Here is a 24771-nt window from a genome sequence, read left to right on the forward strand (position 1 = left end):
GAATCCACATCCCACAGAGCAACTAAGCCCATGTGCCAGAGCTACTGAGCCTGCCTGCTGCAACTACTAAAGACTACATGTCTGGAGCCTGTGCTCTGCAACAAGAGAAGCCATCTCCGCAAGAAGCCCTCACACCACAATAAAGAATAGTCCCTGCTAGAGAAAGCCTGCACAAAGCAACGGAGACCCAACACAGCCAAAAAATAAAATTATTTTTTTAAAAGAAATGCAAGTGTCCTGATCACCAACCCAGGCTCCCATATCATCCATAAGTTACTGCAGATCTAGTTGGCCCAAGATTTCTGGCCTTTTCCTTATCCTGCTTTCTGATACATAATTGTGATAAAGAAAACATAATTTATCATGTTATATCCAGTTAACAAAAGTGAAACCACTGTTAAGCTATTTGTGGGTATTTCTTTCATTCATTCATTCAGTGGTTCAACAAATATATATGCCAGGCTCTAAAGAGACATCAGAGAGTGGACAGACCTCTGCCCCCAACTTCACATCTAGTGGAGGAATCTGGACAAATAAATTGGCAATTATAATATAGCAAGATAACCTGGTGATAAAGGAAGTTCAAAAGGGGCACAGTATGTTCTTATTCAAGCCAGTGGGTCATGGGAGAAGAGGAATCAACTGGGGAAAGAAATATTCTGGATATGAGGAAGGATCTGTAAAAGAGAACCAGGGGAAAGGACACAGATCAATGGCAATGGAAATGTAGTTCCAAGGGGCTGGAACAAGCACTAGATGAGAGATTAGAGAAACAGAATTCAGATATGCTGCGTGAGGAGGAGACAGGATTTAATACTAAAGGCAACTGAAACTATCAAAGGGCTTTAAACACATGCTCATTCATTCTAAGGGACTTCCCTATAGCTCAGATGGTAAAGAATTTGCCTGCAACGCAGAAGACCAGGGTTTGATCCCTGGGTTGGGAAGACCCTCTGGAGAAGGAAATGGCTACCCACTCCAGTATTCTTGCCTGGAGAATTCCATGGACAGGGGAGCCTGGCAGGTTACAGTCCATAGGGTCACAAAGAGTTGGACACGACTGAGAGACTGGCACTGGCATTCATTCTAGGGGCCTGACAGACAAACAAAATTCAGAGTGTGATGAGCACTATCAAGAAAGCAATACAAAAAAAGAAAGCAATACAGAGAACCAAGAAATGGGTGCTTGGGGAAAACAGCTGCTTCAGGCTGAAGCAGTCCATGGTACCGCCACCTGAGAAATCCAGCTGCTTCAGAAAACCTACTGGAGGGAAACCAACCAGGACTCTACTGGTTAATTCAGAGAGAAAAATCTATATTGAAAAAGATCAGTTTCCAAAGCCCCATTCTCTAGGCATAAGCTGCATGAACAAAAGTAGGAAAATCATGGGACCTCCCTGGTGGTCCAGCGGTTAACACTCTGTGCTTCCAGTGCAGGGGGCATGGGTTTGACCTCTATTCGGTCTGGAACTAAGATCCTACTTGCTGCAACTAAGACCTGGCACAACCAAATAAATATTTTTTAGGAAAAAAGTAGGGAAATCATGATACCAACTCATTTTTCAACAAAATCTAATTATCTTAAAAAATAGAAATTGTGGAGTGAATTTTGTGTATAACTTTAATAAGAGGGTTGGTATTTTTTATTATTTAAAAATCAATTTTCCTTTCCTTATCCACATCATTGAAGGGCTTTTTTTTTGGCAGGGGTTGGTGGGGGCGGGGGGAGGCCATGGGGGTGTTTGCTTGTTTCTTTTTGGATTTTTTTGACCAGGTCATGGGGCTTGTGGAATCTTAGTTGATACTTTAGACTGAGTTGACAATGATTCTTTATCCTCTAAACTTCCTTCTAAAGGCAGACTAAGATTAGAGTTAAACAAAGGTCTTGTTATTCCTACAAGCAACTTTTTGAGAGTTAAAACAATGTAAACTTCTTTTCTGGAGCATTTCCCCTCCTATCAGCAGATAATAATATTCCACTGAAAACCAGCACTGACTGTTCTCGAGGGCAGCCTCCCATCGAGGCCCATCTCACCTCCTGCTTTAATAACTGCTTCCAAGAAAAAGAAAATCCTGTCAATGTAGCGGGATCACAGACACAAGGAAAGCAACATTAACCACTTTATTGATTTCTGAGATTTGAAGGCTATTAAATTTTTTCTCTGTTGACAGCTTAGGAAGACCCAAAATAGCAAAAAATCCTTTCATCTGACATGCCAACTGGGATTGCTGCATGCAGCTACCTGAAGCATTCTCCTGGGAAGGCTGAGGATTTGGTGAGGTAATTCAGGTGCTCTGGTAATGACCACTGTGATCGGGGAAGCTACCTCTGGCACAGAAGATACGAATTTGCCCTCCAGGAGGTAAGTCCTATCACAACCTGCCCTGAGGCAAGTACATCCAGCAGAATTATTTTGAATCATTTGGCAAGGATGGATGACCAACAGTCAGGGCAGAATAGGAATAATTCTGGTGGCAAGGAATCTGTTCCTGAAGCTCTTTGCTAAGTCTGGATAGCTGATTTTATGTTTTCAAGTAGATGGGGTTACTGAATCCCAGCTGGGGAGAATCTTATCCTGCTGTTTTATAGCTAAAACATGGAAAACCATCACAGAAGTTGTGATTCAATGGATTGGAGCTGTATACTTAAGGCTTGTGTACTTTATTACATATATAACTCACTTTTTAAAACTTAATTAAAAATAATCCCATCAGAGGGGAGGAGCCAAGATGGCGGAGGAGTAGGACTTGGGGCTGGTGCACTGGGACGACCCAGAGGGATGGAATGGGGAGGGAGGAGGGAGGAGGGTTCAGGATGGGGAACACATGTATACCTGTGGCGGATTCATTTTGATATTTGGCAAAACTAATACAGTTATATAAAGTTTAAAAATAAAATAAAATTTTAAAAAATAATAATAATAATAATCCCATCAGCTTCTGATGATCAGCCTATGTTGAAGTTAACACTATGTTGGGTCTCGTGGTGGTACAGTTCACCCCTCTGTCTCCACTATCCCGTCCAATGCCTGGTACTAGCGAGCAATCAATACATCAGTTCAGGTCAGTTCAGTTCAGTCGCTCAGTCATGTCCGACTCTGCAACTCCATAAATCACAGCACACCAGGCCTCCCTGTCCATCACCAACTCCCAGAGTTCACTCAAACTCATGTCCATTGAGTCGGTGATGCCATCCAGCCATCTCATCCTCTGTCGTCCCCTTCTCCTCCTGCCCCCAATCCCTCACAGCATCAGGGTCTTTTCCAATGAGTCAAATGAGGTGGCCAAAGTATTGGAGTTTCAGCTTCAGCATCAGTCCTTCCAATGAACACCCAGGACTGATCTCCTTTAGGATGGACTGATTGGATCTCGTTGCAGTCCAAGGGACTCTCAAGAGTCTTCTCCAACACCACAGTTCAAAAGCATCAATTCGGCACTCAGCTTTCTTCACAGTCCAACTCTCACATCCATACATGACCACTGGAAAAACCATAGCCTTGACTAGATGAACCTTTGTTGGCAAAGGAATGTCTCTGCTTTTTAATATGCTGTCTAGGTTGGTCATAACTTTCCTTCCAACGAGTAAGCATCTTTTAATTTCATGGCTGCAGTCACCATCTGCAGTGATTTTGGAGCCCAAAAAAATAAAGTCCGACAGTGTTTCCACTGTTTCCCCATCTATTTCCCATGAAGTGATGGGACCAGATGCCATGATCTTAGTTTTCTGAATGTTGAACTTTAAGCCAACCTTTTCACTCTCCTCTTTCACTTTCATCAAGAAGCTCTTTAGTTCCTCTTCACTTTCTACCTTAAGGGTGGTGTCATCTGCACATCTGAGGTTATTGATATTTCTCCTGGCAATCTTGATTCCAGCTTGTGCTTCCTCCAGCCCAGCGTTTCTCATGATGTACTCTGCATAGAAGTTAAATAAGCAGGGTGACAATATACAGCCTTGACATACTCCTTTTCCTATTTGGAACCAGTCTGTTGTTCCAAGTCCAGTTCTAACTGTTGCTTCCTGACCTGCATATAGGTTTCTCAAGAGGCAGATCAGGTGGTCTGGTATTCCCATCTCTCTCAGAATTTTCCACAGTTTATTGTGATCCACACAGTCAAAGGCTTTGGAATAGTCAATAAAGCAGAAGTAGATGTTTTTCTGGAACTCTCTTCCTTGTTCCATGATCCAGCAGATGTTGGCAATCTGATCTCTGGTTCCTCTGCCTTTTCTAAAACCAGCTTGAACACCTCGAAGTTCACGGTTCACGTATTGCTGAAGCCTGGCTTGGAGAATTTTGAGCATTAATTTTTAGTATGTGAGATGAGTGCAATTGTGCAGTAGTTTGAGCATTCATAGGAGTTGAATAAACAAACAGATGCTCCACAAGAGAAATTCTTTTTATGGTTAAAGTAACCAATAACACCTGCTTTTGCATTTTTTCAGGTCCAAATTCTCTCTCCTGGACAACAAGGTACAGAGTCTTAGGATCTCGCCCTTGAGCATGTTCAATGTTTTATTTCTGAGAAAAAACTTACCTTCCCCATAGCCATCTAAGTCAGTCAGTGCACACGTTTGCTGGTTTGTCTGTTTGGTCCTCCCAGCGTGCATTTCCTCAGCTTTGGTCTCAATTCCCAGTTTTCCCCCAGAGAGCCCACGCACTCTGGGTCCCCAGCTGCCCAGAAGTCCACTCCACTGCCCAGCCCTACAGTGCGTGTGTGTCCCACTTCAAGGCAATTAGCCTGGCACATTCTCCAGGCCACAGTAATTTCCTCAGTAGAGGAAATTATTTGCTAGGCTCATGGGAAAGAGAAGCTTTCCCTTATCCTCCCCAAGATTGAGTCAGAAAGATGGGAAGTTGAAGATTCCAGGGACAGTTACACAGAGACTTAGGAGGGGCCAGCACAGAGCAGAACCAGAGCGGCACCCTGCAAGCATCACCTGAGTCCTGACTCAGGTCTCACCTGAAGCAGCTTTACCTGTGGCCTTCTCAGTGACAAAAGCCAATGATTCTTTTGCTTTGTTTATTTTAAGCTAGTTTGTTTGGTACCTGCGGTCATTCACAGTAAGAAGATTCCCAACTGGTGTGTCTTCCACCAAGCAAATATGAGTGAGGACATTGGTCTGACTTCTCCACCTTCATTAAAATATTGATAGGTGCATCTAAGGCACACAGAGATGCTTTACTCCAGAGACTGAATGATCAGCATCCTGACACTCCTGGGAGAGTTCAATTGTGATATTATCTAGAGGTCCCCTTAGTTATCTGATTGGTGAAAAGCAACCATCCTCAGGAGGTCTGAAATGAACTACATCAAAAGTGTCACAAATGTAGAGTAAAATGCTTGAAAACCGTGATCTAAAAGGACATATCCCGTTATCCTGGGGTCTCCTCCCTCTCCACCTCTCTTCTCTTCCTCCTCTAGACCCTTGGTCTTCTCCTACTTGTCTGTCCCATTCTCCTGGGGGGAGAGTATGGTGGGATCTTACTAGGCTTCACTGGAGTAGCCCTTTCCCCTCAGAATAGAGCGACCTTGGAAAATCAGCTCTTCTGTTGTTTACACGGACTGTCTCATGGCATAACTTCAACGCGTTATTATGTTCCTGAATATTCTGTGGTTTCCTCTATTTCACCGAAAGTCTCCTCCTCCTGGGGAGGGATAAGCTAAAAGAGGAAATCCTGCAGTGCCTCTTAACAACAAGCAGCTGGGCCTTTTCCCGCTGAGGAGAAGCCCTGCTCAAAGCCTGCTGTGCACACAGCCCGACTTACCCGAGAGCCACTGACAAGAACCCTACCTAGGTCAATTGACCCCAGAGGCACTCGAGGGTCATGGAGGGCCTCTTCCTCTCTCACCGAAACAGAGTGTTAGGGTGCTCCTGGACCAGGAGGAGGCTCTGGCTCCAAGTCAAACAAAGGTCACTTCTTCCAGGTGCAGGCAGCCACAGTAGTCAAGTTCTAAGTGGGAGAGGAGGGAGGTTCTTACCTATTTCCTGCACCCACTCCCTCCGCAGGGCCCCTTATCAACCTACTACACACCTCTTCTGCCTGGATGATAACAATCTGCTTTTCACCCTGCTCCGCTATTCCTGGGCCACACAGCAGAGACTCTGGACCATTTCGTCTGAGGCTTGAGATAACCAGCATTCTATAAGTGTTCTCCATAGAAACAAAATCCATAGCGTGGGTGGGTGGGTGGGTGAGGGTGTGTCTGTCTCTGTGTGTGTAGAGGATGGGGGTAGGGAAGAAAAGACAGGATGGCTCCGGGCAGGGGTGGGGAGGGCATTTTAGAAATTAGTTCACATGATTATGTGGTTGTTTTTCTTTAGTCACTAAATCATAGTCAACTCTTCGCAACCACAGGGAATGTAGCCTTCCAGGCTCCTCTGTCCATGAGATTTCCCAGGCAAGAATACCAAAGTGGGTTGCCATTTCCTTCTCCGAGGAATCATCCCGACCCAGGCATCGAACCCTCATCTCCTGAATTGACAGGCAGATTCTTTACCACTGAGCCACCAGAGAAGTCCTCACATGATTATAGGGACTGGCAAATTCAAATAGGGGACAAGCTGGCAATTCCAGCAAGAAGTTGATGGAATTGTAAGTAAGATGGAAGTCCTCTTCAAGGGACCTGAGTCTTTTCTCTTAAGGCTTTCAGTTAATCAGATGACACCCACCACATGATGAAGAGTCATCTACTTTACTCAAAATCTGCCAATTTAAATATTAATCAGAGCTTTCAAAAATGCCTTCATAGGGACTTTCCTAATGGTCCAGTGGCTAAGACTCCATGCTTCCAATGCACAGAGCCCAGGTTTGATCCCTGGTTAGCGAACTAGATCCCACATGCTGCAACTAAGACTTCTCATGCTGCAAATAAAAGATTCCACGTGGCAGAACAAAGACCCACCTGGCACAGCCAAATAAATATGTTTTAAATGCCTTCATAGCAGCATCTAGACTGGTACATGACCAAACAACTGAGCACCAGAGCACAGCCCAGCTGACACAAAATGAACCATCACAACCTGGGTGGGGGAGGCTGGTGGCCACAGAACCTCTAAGTGAGAGAAAGGAGTGCATCCCCACAGGTGCACCCCTCCCCAGTGGAAACCCTGAAATCCTTCAAAACGCAATTTAGAAAAAGGAGGGGGAGGGGCAAAGAGTGGGAGCTCCACAGCAGTAATTGTCTAGAAGGGCCAAGCCCCACATTCAATATTATTCTCAGCCCAACACGCATCTTCTTAAGCCACTGGGTAAATTCTCCATCCTCTTTGCTACTGCTGCTGCTAAGTCGCTTCAGTCGTGTCCGACTCTGTGCGACCCCATAGACGGCAGCCCACCAGGCTCCCCCATCCCCGGGATTCTCCAGGCAAGAACACTGGAGTGGGTTGCCATTTCCTTCTCCAATGCATGCAAGTAAAAAGTGAAAGTGAAGTCGCTCAGTCGTGTCTGATTCTTAGCGACCCCATGGACTGCAGCCTACCAGGCTCCTCTGTCCATGGGATTTTCCAGGCAAGAGTACTGGAGTGGGGTGCCATTGCCTTCTCCTTCATCCTCTTTAGGTTTAGGCAATTCAATTTAGTATCATATAAATTGCTCAAGAGACAAAAAAATTACTTCAAAGAAATCTAAAGCTTCACACATACATCACTTCAATTCATAATATTATTGTCAGTTATACTGACAATATAGTAATGTTAGTATTGCAGTTTTGCAACTGTTTTAAGTGTAGAGCAAAGCAAATAAACAAAACTTATTGATGTTATTAGAAACCAAGATTTTTAGCATAAAAGAGACGCACATATAAAATACAAACAGAGTTAACGGGAAAAAAAATCCTGCAATGTTGAATTGGCATTGTCAATTCAAACGCATGATTATTTTCTTTAGTGAATTTTCTACCTTTGCCCACTAAAGGGAACTAAGAGCAATGACTTCCTGGTATCAGTGAGCACCACTAGCATGCAGACCTTGGTTTTTAAATACTATTCCTTATTCAAAAGCATGAGGGCTCCTCAGAGAGATGGCCGATTCCAGGGCTTGGTCAGAAAACATACAAAATGAGCCCAGGACATCTTCTGCCAGAAAGTAAAAGTATACCAAGACCAATGGGGTTATAACCAAAGAAAACACTGTCCGGCAGTATTGAATCAAGTTGAGCATACTCTATGAACAAGCAATTCCACTGTTAGGTATATGTTCCCCGCCTCCAAAAACAAAAAAAAAGCAAACAAAACTCAACAATATGTTCACCCAAAGACAAGTATCAGAATGTCAATAGCAGTCCTGTTTTAACAGAACCCGGAATCAGCCTAAATGCCCACCAACATTAGAATGGATAAATAAATTGCAAGAAGGATGAAAAAGAACTAAACACATCACAGATGAATCTCATAAACATGATGATGAACAAAGAATCCAGACACATAAAAACACGACATGTTCTATGATCCTATTTATACAAAGTGCCCAAACAGGCAAACTGATCAACAAGTTTAAAAGTAAGACTCTTAGTGGTTACTCTTGTGGGGAAAGATAGGAAGAGGGTGTGATGGAGGCTCCTGAGGTAATTTCATTGTTCTGTTACTTGATCTGGGAACTGGTTACACAGGTGTTTGCTCTGGGAAATTTTTGAACTGTCGACTCAATCTTTTGTAGATTTCTCTATGTAATTGAATTAAAATTTTTTTACTTTTAAAAAAAGCCAGCTTGAAGGGGCTCCCACAGGCCAAATTTAGTATAATTTGAATTTTAAAAAGGATAATGATTGTAGCTGGTTAGTAAATAAAAATACATGTGTCCAGGGGGTGGTGAGAGATAAAGAGGACAGATCTTCTTTACAAAAGAAAGTCAAATAAATGTGGACGTGATACCAAAACTCAAGTCCCTGTGTTCGTCACACAGTGAGGCCAAACATACCAAAACTTCAGAGTTTGGAACAGAGAAAGGTATATTGTAGGGCCCTGCAAGGAGCTGGGTGGTGGCCCAAAATTTTTCAGCAAAGCTCTTTTCTAGGAAAGGTGACAGAGGGGTGTGGTTAGCTGTTGCAAACTTCTTGGTATCAGAGCCTTTGTTCTGGAGGTCAGGTCAGGGTCAGGGAATGATGTTCCTGTAAATCTCTACCAAACAAACGTTATTGCCTGTCTGACAAGAAGGCCAAGGTCCCCAAGCACAGCTTTGTCCTTTTGAGGTCTGGGTCCTGGCTGAGGAGGTAGATCTCAGTTGGCAGCTCCTTCAGGGCCAGGTCCCCAGACCCTGTACAACGTCATCACTGAGGGAGCAAAGCGCCCAGGACACAACCAACCCTCAGGTTCCTCAGGCTCCCCAAATGGTGGGAGCCAGGGCCCATAGACTAAGGTTCACCACCGCCTCAAGGCCTGGGCCAAGGCCAGTGGGTGGCCCTAGCAAGGGCTCTGGAGCCCTGCAGGACACAGCCCCCAGCCTATTCCCTGTGGCCCACACAGCACACCTGCCAGGTAAGCTGGAGAGACGGACCCACCTCTTACCTCATTCTCTGCCTGACGACCACCACTCCACTGCCTGATTCGGTTGGCTGAATCCTCTCAACTAACAGTCCCTCCTTGACAGCTGGTTGCTTGTGGGCGGGGCTCACTGCTGTGCTGACCAATGACTGAGCAGGACCACTAAAAGGTCTCTCTTTGACAGTTGGTTGCTTGTGGGTGGGGCCCATTGCAGCGTCGACCAATCACTGAGCAGGGCCCCCACAGGTCCAAGGGTAACCAGAGTTGGATGCGGCATAGTGGCACTGCAGCAAGGGCTGCAGGCTTAGGGCTGCACTCAGCCATACTCTGTTACAGAAGGAAAGACAAGATTAGATCACCATTTATACTCACCCTCCACATAATATTTGATAGAGGTAACAATCACCAGTGGAAGCTAAAACCATTGGATTAAAACTTGTTAGCAGCACCAAGGTATCATCTCAGAGACCACTTACCTCTGGGAACAGGAGCACTAGTACATTTGCGATGAAGAGGTGATGCAGAGGTCTGGTGTGACCACCTTAATCCAGTGATTGAAACTGGCATCACAAATAATGGAATAGTGTGACATTGTGTGCCTCCTCATAGGATGCAAATTGAACAAGAAAATAATCTAAAGCAGTGGGTCTTCCTGGCTGCATTAAAATCATCCGAGCAGATTTCAAAACTCCCAAAGCCTAGGCCATGCCGCCAGACCAACTATATCAGAATCTCTGGGGTGGACCCCCATGTATCAGTACTTTTTAAAGCTTCCAAGGTGATTGCAATGTGCAAAGTATTCCAGACAAAAAATGTATAGCCTGAGTCTAACTTCAATATATAGGATCCACAGGATAGAGCAGCGGTTCTTAGTGCTGATAACTTACCAGAATCACCTAGAGAATTTTGAAACCAGGATCACCTGAGCTTAAACTCCAGCGATTCCAATTTAATTGGTTTAGAGTGGAACACAGACATCGGTATTCTCTTTTCTAGGCTTTAAATTTGATTTAAATAGTTCCAATGAGAACAGAGTGGCCAATTAATCCCCCTTCCTTGTACTGCCAATTAATCAAGACAGGTGGTTCCAATGTGCAGCCAGGGCAGAGGATTACCAGGACAGAGGAAAAACTGAACATCATGAGGAAACAGAAATAGAATGTGGGACATTCATACAATCACTAGCCTAAGTTCTTCAGAAGGTCAATGTCATGGGAGAAAAAAAAAAGGGAGAGGAACTATTCTAAGTTAAGATAAGTAACAACCATTAAAAAGAAGTAATTGATTTTTTTTTAAAAAAGCTGTAGATGGGGAGGGATTTAAACATTAAGTTGATTTTATTTTTTCTTCTTCATTAAGTTGATTTTAGATGGCTTTCTTAATAGGTATAACGACATTGTGAGTCTGAAAACAAATATCTGTATTCTTAAGTGATGTATGTTAAATATTGAGAAGTGATGTGTCATAATGTATATGCATGTATGCATGCTCAGTCGCTTCAGCCCTGTCCAAATTTTTGTGACACCATGGACTGTAGCCCACCAAGCGCCTCTGTCCATGGAATTTCCCAGGCAAGAAAACTGGGGTGGGTTGCCATTTCCTTCTCCAGGGGATCCTCCCAACTCAGGGATCAAACCCAGGTCTCTTACATAGCCTGCATTGCATGTGGATTCTTTATCCACTGAGCCACCTGAGAAGTCCATCATAATGTGTATATAACTTTAGACTTCATTGTACTAACGTTGGGCTGCACCCGGCAGGCCTGTAAGCCTTGTAACTATCCAGCCGGGAGACCAAAGAAAATGCCTAGAGACAGTGACAGAGACACCAGTGACTTGTTGGATAGCTTAATCTTGCAAATTGGAAGCAAAAAATCCTGGAGAAACACTCTACCATGGGCAGAAGGCAGGACACAGCAGAAATCTCCTCTACTCGAGTAATAAGAAGGCTACCATTTACAGGGGGAACTGACATAACTAACATCAGGTTAGCTCATCAGTCACCAGGGAAACCAGCGGCTGGGGCAGGGGGCAATCACATAGGTAGTTACTCAATAAGCCCTAAGATCAAGAGGATTGGGAAGGAACCCGCCCGCCAATGCAGAAGACATAAGAGACAGGGAGGGTTTGATCCCTGGGTCAGGAAGATTCCCTGGAGGAGGAAATGGCAACCCACTCCAGTATTCTTGCCTGGAGAATCCCATGGACGGAGGAGCCTGGCAGGCTACAGTCCATAGGGTCACAAAGAGTCAGACACAACTGAAATGACTTATCACACACACACTTGAGTAGGGTGTAGATGAAGCAGGGACTGGTCGAACAGGGGATGAACAGAGAGCAAGAGAACAGCCATCTTGAGTGGCCTGATCATATAACTAATCTCTCAGTTTTCCTGAATGTTTGAAATAGTTGATATAAGAAAATGTTGAGGAAATGGGAAATTTGTTACTGTTGCCCACACTGTGGTGTGCAGCATCTCAATTCCCCTACCAGAGATAGAACCTATACCCCCTGCAGGGGAAGCATGAGTCTTACCACTCAACTGCCAGGGAAGTCCCAATTTTTTTAAATAGAGGTTAAAAAAAAAAAAAAAAACACCGACTCAGCAGTCCTTGCAACTTCCATCTGTATTAGTTCTCTCTTGAGAATTCTCCAGTAAAATCCACTCACAACTCAACCTTACACAACCAACCTCACACCCCACCCAACAATCAAAGCTGTATTTCTCAACCTTTGCCCACTCCATTTCTCCTATTCAGTAGAAGTTATCTGGGAAAGATCTCTTACTCAAATGAGCTTGAAAAATGCTGGGTTATACCAGGTTTCCTTGCTACCCGATGTCTCATAAATCTTAATAGATTAACCTGCATTGGTCATTGGGGTCAGGGAAGAACTCTTGCATGGTAAAACATCAATTCTTAACCCTATTGTGTTTCCAGCCCTTTATGGACAATAGACACCTTTTGTTCCAAAAGATCTTGTAGATGAAATGTCCTGCAAGCATTTAGGGAAACACTAGCATGAGACAACTTCTTCCTTGTTTTACAACTCCTCTATCTTTGATTAACCAAAGAGCCCCTGGACTTCCAAATGGATCCTAATGGCACACTGGCAAACAGATGAAGATTTATCTCCCAACAACTGCAATTTCCTATTCACCTAAATACTAATTTTTTTTCAGGAACCTATTTTCTCAAATATTTATGACTGTTTTATGTGATTTCTATGCAAGCTTTGCTTCAAATGCACTCAAGATGTCTGTTTTAAAGTATGAGTTCCTCTCTCTCCTACACTGCTGGTGGGAATTTAAGCTTGCACGGCCACTATAGAAAACAGTATGGAGGTTCCTCAGAAAGCTGAAGGTAGAATTACCATATGACCCAGCAGTCCCACTTCTGGGCATACACTTGGACAAAATTACAATTCAAAATGATACATGCAGGAATTCCCTGATGGTCCAGTGGTTAGGACTATGTGCACTCACTGCCAAAGGCCTGGGTTTAATCCATGTCAGGGAACTAAGATCCCACAAGCTGTGTGGCATGGCCAAAACAAATACACATGCACCCCTATGTTCATAACAGCACTATTCACAATAGTCAAGGCATGAAAGCAACCTAAATGTCCATCAACAGATGAACGGATTAAGAAGATGTGGCACATGGGACTTCCCTGGTGGTCCAGTGACTGAGACTCCAAGCTCCCAAGGCAGGGTTTTGTCCAGGTTTTGCCCAGGTTTTGTCCGTGGTCAAGGAACTAGATCCCACATGCTGCAACAAAGAGTTCTCATGCCGCTAAAGATGCCATGTACTATGAAAAACAAAGACCCCATGTGCCACAACTAAGACCCATGATGCTGCTGCTGCTGCTAAGTCTCTTCAGTCGTGTCCAACTCTGGGCGACCCCATAGATGGCAGCCCACCAGGCTCCCCCATCCCTGGGATTCTCCAGGCAAGAACACTGGAGTGGGTTGCCATTTTCTTCTCCAATGCATGAAAGTGAAAAGTGAAAGTGAAGTCGCTCAGTCGTGTCTGACTCCTAGCGACCCCATGGATTGCAGCCTAGCAGGCTCCTCCATCCATGGGATTTTCCAGGCAAGAGTACTGGAGTGGGTTGCCATTGCCTTCTCCGACTAAGACCCATACAACCTAATAAATAAATAAACATTTTAAAAAGAAGATGTGGTACATATATACAATGGAATACTACTCAGCCATTAAAAAGAACAAAATAATGCGTTTGCAGCAACATGGATACAACTAAATAATATCATACCAAGTGAAGTAAGTCAGAAAGATAGACAAATACCATATGGCATCACTTATAAGTGGAACCTAAAATGTGGCACAAATGAACCTCTCTACAAAACAGAAACAGACTCCCAGATATAGAGAACAGATTTGTGGTTGCCAAGGGGGAAAGGGGCGGAGGACGGATGGACTGGGAGTCTGGGGTTAGCAGATGCAAACTATTACATTTAGAATGGGTTAAAAACAAGGTCCTAACTGTGCAACAAAGGAGACTATATCCATCTCCTTGTACAGACCATAATGGAAAAGAATATTTAAAAAAGAATGTATATATGTGTATAACTGAGTCACTTTGCTATACAGCAAAAAATCAGTACATTATAAATCAACTATACTTTAATAAAAAAAATGTAATATGTAAATAAATTATGAGTTCCTTAAAGTCCACCCCATGTGTCTTCTTCCATTCTGCATCCAGGATGTCACCAACCACCACAAACATATCTGTTGATACCCAAAGAGCAAGAAAGAAACGGATAAGGACTCTTGTCCAGGGCGCCCCTACCATCCCAGTCTCCATGGCATGGTGGTACCCCAGTATTCCCCCCATTACCCTCTCAAGGTGTGTGTTATGATCACAGTTGAGGTTTCTAAGAGTTAGAGAGCCTACAAGGCTTGTGTGTGTGAGTGCACTCAGTCATGTCCAACTCTTTGTGGCCCCATGGACTGTAGCCCATGCGTGTGTGTGTGTGTGCGCGCGCACATTCAAGAGTTGTGTACAGCTCTTTGTGACCCCATGAACTGTAGCCCGCCAGGCTCCTCTGTTCATGGGCTTCTCCAGGCAAGAGTACTGGAGTGGGTTTCCATGCCCTCCTCCAGGGTCTTCCCAACCCAGGGCCTGAACCTGCATCTCTTGCATTAACCACTACAGCACCTGGGAAGTCCCTGCCCATAGCCAAATAGTGGAGAAGCAGCTTGGCTGAGATCTGAGCCTCAGAGCTGTTCTCACAACAGTCACCACTGTGCTTCCTGCAACTTCAGCTTTAATCCTCTTCTCCAGCTCCTGCTTTGTCACACACAGTGTCAGGAATTTCAGTTCTTCCAGGAGAAGCAGACTCAAGTGGCAACCTGTGCCTTTACGTGGCCCAGGGAAGCTGGCAAGTGGCAAGTGCAGATTCATCAGGGGAGTAATGCTTTGACTAAGCCAAGTTGGTCAGCCCTGTGGTGCATCCAACCTTAAAAATTAGCCTTAAGCTAATAAAGGGCTAATGACAAGTGTGAAGACAAAGGAGCTTATGGAGCCACCACCCAGAACTACAAAAAACTGCCTGGCAAGGGCTCAACCTGAAGTCTTTCAAATCTTGAGGGTACCTGAAAGCCCTCCTTGAACTCAGAAGAACAGCCTGGCAATTCCCTATTCACTCCCCTCCCTGCAAAACACAGAAGCGCTTTCAAGAAAGGCACATGGACTCCATTCTACAATAGCCAAATTAAGACTAAAAACTGGCCTTAGATTAGAGATGAGAACTCACTCTCAGTAGATTTCAGACTGGTATGGACTTTTCCATGGTCAAGGGTAGGAACAGCTCATAATATTTCCCCACTTGTTCAGGGGAAAGGGAGACCTCATACCACTCTGCAACTCCAGAGCCTGCACCAGAGCCCCAGGCTCTTGGGCTGAAGTCAAAGGCCAGTTAATTACTGGAGGCCCACATCTGCCACCTGCCCAGAGTTCACAGTCAGTCCAGAATTTAAATTCCTACCCAAGATCTGAATCAGCCTGTGAGTCAGATACATAAAGTCATGGAATGATGAAACAGTGAAATCTGAAGTTCAACTCCAGGCCATGCAAAACTAGTTCCTCAGCTTACATCATTGCTTTGCTCATGTCCTATCAAGATGATGGACATTGGCATCTGTTTTAAGAAATACTTATAAGCAATGTAAATTCCTGCTGTTCAGAAAGCATTTCCCAACCACCTACTCTGTATCTGCTCTGTGCTGTGTGACATCCACTATCCCAGTGCTTTAGAGAAAGTTGTGTCCAAATATCATGGCAGTCTTCCCTCCCCCAGAAGCCCTCCCAAATGATAGGCAGATTCTTATTATAAATTAAGTTGAAAGACATTCTGAACCCTGAGACATCAAATGGAAGGACTTTACAGCAAAGTCTCAGAATATAAAACTAATCTCAATCACATCCTGTCTAGTCTTTCATGGGATGGAAATGCCTAACATGTTGGTTGGGCTCTCCTGGTAACTATTTATCAAAGGAAAGAAAATTCTGGAACATGACAAATGGCCAAAGGCTCTCTCAGCCTGTTCTCCTAGACTCTTCAGGGGCTCTGCCCACCTGCTGAGAACACAAAAGCACATAAGATAATACCAGTCTGCAAAGAACTCATAATCTACAGATGAGTGACACCCTGCTTTTAATTAAACAGACCATGATCATGGCCACAACAGGGACGCTCCACAGTGGTGTGGGTCTGCACAAAGGGTACCATACACTCTATCTCTATGGTGGGCAAAGTTACTCAAAGCAGTTCCTGGGCTTTTTACCACTGGAAATGTTGGGGAAGTGAAGGGAAGTGTGTACTGGGCAGAGAAAATCATGTCATCATATGTGCCAGCAGGTAAAAGTGACCAGTGTGTGTAGGTGGGGGTAGATGAGTACCAGCTGCTTGATAAGGAAATTATGTAGGAGATTCCAAGTCACCACAGCTCCTGGACTGAGAGGAGCACTCCTGGAAACTAGGTCACTGAGTCCTAAAAGTAGCACAATGCAGTTGCTATATCCTAACAGCAGATGAGTTTATTCAGTGTTTTAAATTAAACTAACTTTACCAACATTGTTCATAAAATAAAAAGGGCTGAAATCATTTATGCCCAACACTGTTGGACACCATCTCTTGAAAAACTCCCAAGAACTCCATAAAAGAAGTACCACAGTTATACCAATTTTACAGATCAGAAAACTGAAGCTCAGAGAGTTCAGTAACTTACTCAAAATCACACAACTAGGAAGTGGAGGAGCTGGGATGCAAATTTCTTTAGTCCACCTCCAATGTCTATGTCAAATATCATTTATTTGATATATATATATATATAACATATATCATATATATATGACATATATATATGACATGTAATATATAACATAATCATTTATGTTAAATACCGTAAGATACAGCAAATAACAGTTCTGTTGTGTTCTGATCACTAGGAACAAAAAAAGGCTTTTATTTGGGTTTCAGAGCTACCACATTCTCACCAATCTTTTATATTCCCCACAGCACACAACATGTTACTGGACACCACTGCTTATCATTCATCTTGATTTGTAAGAAACAAGTAAGGTAACATTATACTGAAGTCCCGCTAATAAAAGAAAAATGAGAGAGAGAGAGAGAAGGCAAGAGATTTGATCAATGGCTTGGTATGTCTGTCAGTCTGTACATCTGCGTCTCTTTCTTTCTTCTTCTCTTCTCTCTCTCCCTCTCTCATTCTTTGTGTATCTTAATATGTCTCTCTTTCTACCTAGCTCCTCTTTCCACCTTTCAGTCTATCACTATCTTTGTCTCTCTGTCTGTGTGTGCATGTGTTACTCTCTCTCCCCCTCACTCCTTCTCCTCTCCCCCAGCCCCTTCCAGAGTGGCACAACACTTCCTAGATCTCGAACAGACCAGTAACCTGGAATTGATTCAATATCATAAAACAGTCCCACGAGAAGCCTGGAGTCCCCAGGAACTCAAGTTAACCACCAAAGGGCCAGTGAGAGTAGCAGTAAATAATGAGAACTCATGAGGCAGACAGACTTAAACCCCTACAAGCGAAACAACCTCGGGCAAGTTACAAACCTACTTGAACCTCAGATTCCTTACCTGTGAAATGGGTAATGTTGTAACCATCACATACTGCTATTGTGAGGATTAAATGCAATAATGGATATAAAGTTCTTAATACAGAGTCTGATCCATGTTAAGTAACAAAAATGCCAGTTGCTACTGTTACTATTATTCTTCACAGGGTCTTATTTGCCTTTAGACTGTCAGAATCTAGCATACCACTTGGCACACAAATGGAGTTCAACATCTGCTCAGAGAAACAAGATAGAGATAAGCACACTGAGACATACACAGAAAAGCACAGGACAGAGAGTTACAGCCAGGTAAAGAACTGGAAAGAAAGATGGAGAGACAAAGACAGAGACACAAGAGAGGAAGGAAGAAAGAGGTGGACAGATGTACAGTCTGACATGCCAATCAACCCCTGACCAAGTCTCTTTCTTTCAGTTCAAATTTCCCTTTAGCAGTATGGATCTAACTTAATGTTTCCTTACTAGTTTCTCATAATTCAACATAGACAAACAAGGAAGTCACATTCTCCATCCCACAACCAGGCTTCCCATGACACAGAAGGGGAGCTGAGCAATAGGGGGACTTGGTACACATATCTATCATGACGCCACAGAAGCAGTGAGTGACTGGCTGTTCACTGGAACAGAAGCAGGCTGTCCTGGCCCTCTCTGAGGCATTGCTTAAGGAGATTAGTCCAGGCGGTATTGAATCCACGACCTTGAACTCACTTGCCTGGACCTTTTAACTCAATGAGAAGGACATCCATTTCCCTCCCTGGCAGAGCTGCTAGGCAACGCCACAGGAACTTTTCTCCACAAATACAAAGAGCAAACTTTTATCCTCACATCAAAAGGAAAAACAAAACTTCCACGGTGGTGCCACAGATAAAAATCTGCCTGCCAATGAAGGGACATGGGTTCGATCCCTTCGAATCTTCGAATCTCAGATTTCACATGCCTCGAAGCAACTAAGCCCCTGCGCCAGAAGTCCTGAGTCGGTGATCTAGAGCCAGCAGGCTGCAACTACGGAAGCGTGCACACCTTAGAGCCTGTGCTCCACAACAAGAGAAACCACAGCAATGAGAAGCCTGTACCCCGCAACAAAGAGCGGCGCCTGCTCGCCACAACTAGAGAAAGCCCAAATACGCCAAAGAAGACCCAATGCAACAAAAAAAAATTTTTTTTTAAAGGGCGAAACAACCCAGTCCTCCGGAGATATTTAACTCAGTTAGGAGGACACCAGCGTCCTCTCTTCGTTGTGTTGACCTTCAGTTCCAGCTGTAAATTGTGAGCTTTATAACACATCATAGCACACTTCGATAAAACAAAGATGAGTACGAATGAGATCGCTTTTGGAACAAGGCCATCTTTAGGGAACGAATATTGAGCAAACCATTGTGGAGATGGTATTTTCCATTCATGTGATCCCAGAAGAAGACTGAATCATCAGGAAAGAGCTGAAGCCCATCGGAGTTCTATGCTTGAAATTTCTAAACTACTCTCCACCCTGCTCTCCTGTCCTGCTGAGGACATCTCAGCTTGCACGGGAACAAAGGGGAAGTTTACAACTGAATATGAAGCTGACTTCAACTGTCTGGATGTGCTCTCTTGCCTCCAGTCAGCATGCCGGGTCAGTGCCCCTCTCACTCCCTGTGGACAGGTCCTGTGCCACCCTGTCCCCTCCCAGCCCCCTCCCTACTCCCTCTTACCACTTCTGAGCGGCATCACGCAGGCAGCTGCAGCAGCCGACTCGGGCCATCAACACGGCTGCCACCATGTCACTCAGCACCAAACATCCCCCAGCTCTGCAGTTTCAATTGTTACAGAAATCTGGGAACTCTCCTCTGCCCTCCAAATAAAACCCACTTTGTCTGTAAGCCAAACCACACCTGTAAGGATCTGGAGGCTGGGCTGTAATGCACTACTGTGGACCCTGATAAGGTTTGTCTCCAATGGTGGGGGTGGGGGGGGTGGGGGGGCTCTTCTAGGACCTTCTCATTTCATTTCAGAATCATTCCTTGGGGGGGGTGGGGGGGGAAGAGTCTTCCTAGGAGCAAGGAGTCACTCAGTCTGCCTCCTGACTACAGATCCCTGGCAGAAGGAATTACCAAAGCCAGTAAACTGATAGTTTAGAAGTACAGCTAATTTTAGAGATGGAGGGTGCTGATGGTTGCACAAGAATGCGAATGTACTAAACGCCACTGGCCTGTACACTTAAAAAGGGCTACGATGATTATATATATTTTACCACAATTTTTTTTTTTTTGTTCCAAGGTTTGTTTTTGTTTTTTGGATTTGTTGTTTTGCTATTATTAGGTCCTCACTCATGATCCATCTTAAACATAGCAGTGCGTGCAGGTCAGTCCCAAACTCCCAGATTCTCCCTCCCCACCCCCCACCCCAGCCACCATTTTTCAAAGTGAAAAAAATTTAAAAATAAATTGAATGCAACACTTTTTTTTTTTTTTAAAGGAAATACACCTAAGTCCCAGGTAGTCTAATGATCACTGATTTAGTATTATTCAATTTTCAACTGAAATATAGTTGCTATACCATATCATAAAAGTTACAGGTATACAATAACGATTCACAGTTTTTAAAGGTTATAGCTATAAAATATTGGCTATATTCCCCATGTTGTACAATATATCCTTATGACTTGTTTTATACATTATAGTTTGTATTTCTGAATCCCCATCCCTATATTGTCCCTCCCTCCTTCCCTCTCCCCACTGGTATCCACTAGATCGTTCCCTATATCTGGGAGTCTGTTTCTTTTTTGTTATTTTCTCTAGTTTCTGTTTCTTTTTTGCTATATTCACTGCTGCTGCTGCTGCTAAGTCGCTTCAGTTGTGTCCGGGCTCTGTGCGACCCCATAGACGGCAGCCCACCAGGCTCCCCCCGTCCCTGGGATTCTCCAGGCAAGAACACTGGAGTGGGTTGCCATTTCCTTCTCCAATGCATGAAAGTGAAAAGTGAAAGTGAAGCCAGCTGCTCAGTCGTGTCCGACTCTTAGCGACCCCATGGACTGGAGCCTACCAGGCTCCTCTATCCATGGGATTTGCCGGGCAAGAGTACTGGAGTGGGTGCCATTGCCTTCCCCGCTATATTCACTAGTTTGTGAAATTGTTTAGACCCATATATAAGTGACACCACACAGTATTGGGGGCTTCCCAGGTGGCGCAGTGGTAAAGGATCCGTCTGTCGATGCAAGAGATGCAAGAGACTGGCGTTTGGTCCCTGGGTCAGAAAGATCCCCTGGGGGAGGAAATGGCAACCCACTCCAGTATTCTTGCCTAGAAAATTCCATGAACAGAGGAGCCTAGTGGGCTACAGTCCATGGGGTTGCAAAAAGTTGGACACGATTAAGCACACACACACATACATACATATAGTATTTGTCTTTCTCTGTCTGACTCAAAGTATTATTATTTTTAAAGAGAATCTCAGTAGCACAGAAAGCTAACCAGTAGTGAGGGTTTGTGAAAATCAAAAGTAGGAAAATACACGCTCCTATAATCAGAAATGCCCTTAAATTAAAAATAACACACTCTGTCTGGTGTATAAGTATTTTCCATGAGTACGATTTTCCAAAGAATGTCACAAAGCTTTTCTTTCAGAAACCGGTTCTTCCACAATTGCAACTTGAAGAACATTCAGACCACAGGAGTGGCCTATAAGGGTTTCCAGTTCTAACAGTAACATGTTCAACAGGCTACTACCTCTCTGAAAACGAAGACACAGTCCCCCATTATATAAGTGGAAAATATTATTTACATTGGCAGATGGTAAAGTTAAGGCTTGGAAAATCTAAAAGACTGAACTGAAATCATCCCATGAGAAGAGAACTTCAGATTCTAGATCCTGAACTCCAGGCTCAGAGGCCATGCTTTTCCTGCCTTCTGGCTTGAGCTCATTTAAGAAACAGAGGTCGCTCATTGTAAATTATTATAATAAACTTCAATAACTGTTCAGCCACATAAACACCTACTCTCTTGAAGCAGCCTATTAACTCACTCTTTGCCAGGAGACTCCAACACAAGAAGCCCCAAACTGGGGAAAAGCCCTCAATAAGCTTACCTTCAGGAAAGGGAAAAGACATGATTAATTGCTCACACTTGTCAGTTTCACCCACAAAGAGTACTGAGTGACCTGTAGAAGGTCTTAGGGGAAGGGCAGGGGAACAGCTCCAGCACAGGTCAGGTTCTAACATGTCAGGTACAAGCAGCAGAGCACATCGGTCAGGAGCAATCATGGAGGCAGAAAGCCCAACAGCAAGCCCAAGAAAGAGAACAGATTATGACCATCTCTCAAGCACTTATCCATAGAAAGAGTTTTTATCCTGATACCAAACCAAGATGGACCAAGAAAAGAGAGAGAAATGCAATGCACACAGTTCCCTGCCATGCTACCTACAAAGGTGTCTGCATCTGCCCTGGATTTCACAACTTCCCTACAGTCTCTGCAGAAAAAAAAACAAACCTCTTCCCACAAAGGATAATTATTTCCTTTGAGCTCCGGTTTCCACCTTCCCCTCCTCCTCAAAAGCATGCGCCAGTTATTTACCATCTCTATTTCTTTCACCTTTCCCTTTCTATTGCCACATTTGTTTCACCACCACGATTCTAAAGGTTTGTGGCTCAAAAGGCTCTTTCTTTGAGAAGCAGGTAAGTTCTGCATGTCGTTCCTAAGGGGCTGATAGATTCTTAGGCTCACTGAGCCCAGGAAAGAAAGCCCTGCTTTCTGTCTTTCTGAAGAGAGGTAAGTCTCTTCAGTCTCAGACCTTAGCTGAAGAACACCTCTCCTTCCTTTCCAAGCAAGCTTCTAGCATACACACCTCTCAGCTCCCTATCTCCTATTTCCTCCTCTATCCACTGCCCTCACTCCACCAAAACTAATCCTGTAGTGTGTATGCTTAAGCGCTCAGTTGTGTCCGACTCTTTTACTACCCCCAAGGACTGTAGCCAGCCAGGCTCCTCTGTCCATGGGATTTCCCAGACAAGAATACTGGAGTGAGTTGCCATTTCCAACTCCAGGGGATCTTCCTGACCTGGGGATTGAATCCACATCTTCTGTGTCTCCTGCATTGTAGGAGGATTCTTTACTGCTGAGCCATAAGAAAGGCCAATCCTGTTGAAGTTACCAGTGACATTTCAAATGCCAAGTTCAGGGGATGCACTTTTCTCTCTCATTTGACTTCCTGCTGTATCTCACAGTGACCTATCCCCAATAGACTAAAACTTCCTCAAATATCTTGATGTCTCAGCAATAAAGACCTCAGAGAGGCTGATAAACAATTTTTCCTTCCCTAGGAAATGTTCAAACCACTCTCCTGGGACCCAGCTCCCATGTTTTTGTACTTACATGCCTCCACCTCCCCACCTTCCCCACCATGGTCAATCAGCCCAGAGATGGGCCTCACCAAGCAGTACCTATCAGTGATTTCCCCAATAATTTTTCAATAGAGAGGGAAAACAAAAAATGCCTTGGATCTCCCACAATGTTTGGTAACACATTCCAATTACATGCTCATACCTACATGCCTGACTCCCTTATATCTTTAAAATACATTTCCAATTTTCCTCCCACCAGTTTGCACTAGGCTTCTGTCACCTGTCACCCCAAAAGGGTCCTAACCAATCTAAACATTCTCTTATCTCTAATTCACCTCCCCAGTCTCGGGCTGCTCCTTTCAGTCTTCTTAGCAGGCAATTCTCTCTGTGTCCATCCCTCAAATATGGCCTTATCTATCACAATTCTAGGGGACAATGGTTGGTGAGACATAAACATAACTATATCAGTGAACCAGATTGACCCAAGTAAGGCTTTGAGTTTCACTGAACTCTACCAGGCCTCACTCAGAATAAGCTATTTGCAACACAGGTTTCTATGGGAAAATAGAATCAAGAAAAAAAAATTGAAATTAACAGCTGCAAAGTTGATTTAGTAAAGTGTAGGTCATTCAGTAGTGTCCAGCGTTTTGTGACCCCCATGGACTATAGCCTGCCAGGCTCCTCTGTCCATGGAATTCTCCAGGCACAAATACTGGAGTAAGTTGCCATTCTCTTCTCCAGGGGATCTTCCCAACTGAGGAAGTTCTTCAAACCAGGTCAATTCTTCAAACCAGGTTTCCTTCATTGGAGACAGATTTTTTTTTTTTAACCATCTGAGCCACCAGGGAAGCCTGCAAAGTTGACTTAGGCTAGGCTATATTTTAAAGATGAGAGAAGCAGAATATGTATCTCTTTGTAGAAAAGACCAGGATGTGTGTGTGTGTGTGTGTGTGTGTGTGTGTGTGTGTGTGTGTATCAGTTCAGTTGCTCAGTCATGTCCAACTCTTTGCGACCCCATGGACTGCAGCACACTAGGCTTCCCTGTCCATCACCAGCTCCTGGAGCCTACTCAAACTCATCTCCAGTGCAACAGTGATGCCATCCAACCATCTCATTCTCTGTCATACCCTTCTCCTCCCTCCTTCAATCCTTCCCAGCATCAGGGTCTTTTCAAATGAGTCAGTTCTTTGCATCAGGTGCCCAAAGTATTGGAGTTTCAGCTTCAGCATCAGTCCCACCAATGAATATTCAGGACTGATTTCCTTTAGGATGGACTGGTTGGATCTCCTTGCAGTCCAGGGGACTCTCAAGAGTCTTCTCCAACACCACAGTTCAAAAGCATCAATTCTTCAGCACTCAGCTTTCTTTACAGTTCAACTCTCACATTCATACATGATTACTGGAAAAACCATAGCCTTGACTAGATGGACCTTGTTGGCAAAGGAATGTCTCTGCTTTTTAATATGCTGTCTAGGTTGGTCAGAACTTTTCTTCCAAGGAGCAAGCATCTTTTAATTTCATGGCTGCAGTCACCATCTGCAGTGATTTTGGAGCCCAAGAAAACAAAGTCTCTCACTGTTTCCATTGTTTCCCTATCTATTTGCCATGAAGTGATGGGACCAGATTCCATGATCTTAGTTTTCTGAATGTTGAGTCTTGAGCCAACTTTTTCACTCTCCTCTTTCACTTTCATCAAGAGGCTCTTCAGTTCTTCTTCACTTTCTGCCATAAGGGTGGTGTCATCTGCATCACTGAGGTTATTGATATTTCTCCTGGAAATCTTGATTCCAGCTGTGCTTCATCCAGCCTAGTATTTCACAGGATGTACTCTGCATGTAAGTTAAATAAGCAG

At 44.1% G+C, this 24771-nt stretch overlaps 1 protein-coding gene across 5 annotated transcripts in view; it reads right to left on the minus strand.

The window, feature by feature from the left end:
• Nucleotides 1-24771, minus strand: part of SPTSSA (serine palmitoyltransferase small subunit A) — a 459057-nt gene that overhangs the window by 382909 nt on the left and 51377 nt on the right. The window contains exon 1 of one of the 5 annotated variants that reach the window (XR_008705302.1): nucleotides 9955-10308. Coding sequence is in view for 1 of the 5 variants with exons in the window: in XM_055555730.1 (XP_055411705.1) it covers nucleotides 9503-9687 (185 nt within the window). In the remaining 4 variants the exon portion in view is untranslated. The other 4 variants (XR_008705298.1, XR_008705297.1, XR_008705299.1 and 1 more) reach the window with 4 other exon arrangements.

Source organism: Bubalus kerabau, chromosome 19 (genome assembly GCF_029407905.1).
Source record: "Bubalus kerabau isolate K-KA32 ecotype Philippines breed swamp buffalo chromosome 19, PCC_UOA_SB_1v2, whole genome shotgun sequence".
Taxonomy (NCBI): domain Eukaryota; kingdom Metazoa; phylum Chordata; class Mammalia; order Artiodactyla; family Bovidae; genus Bubalus; species Bubalus kerabau.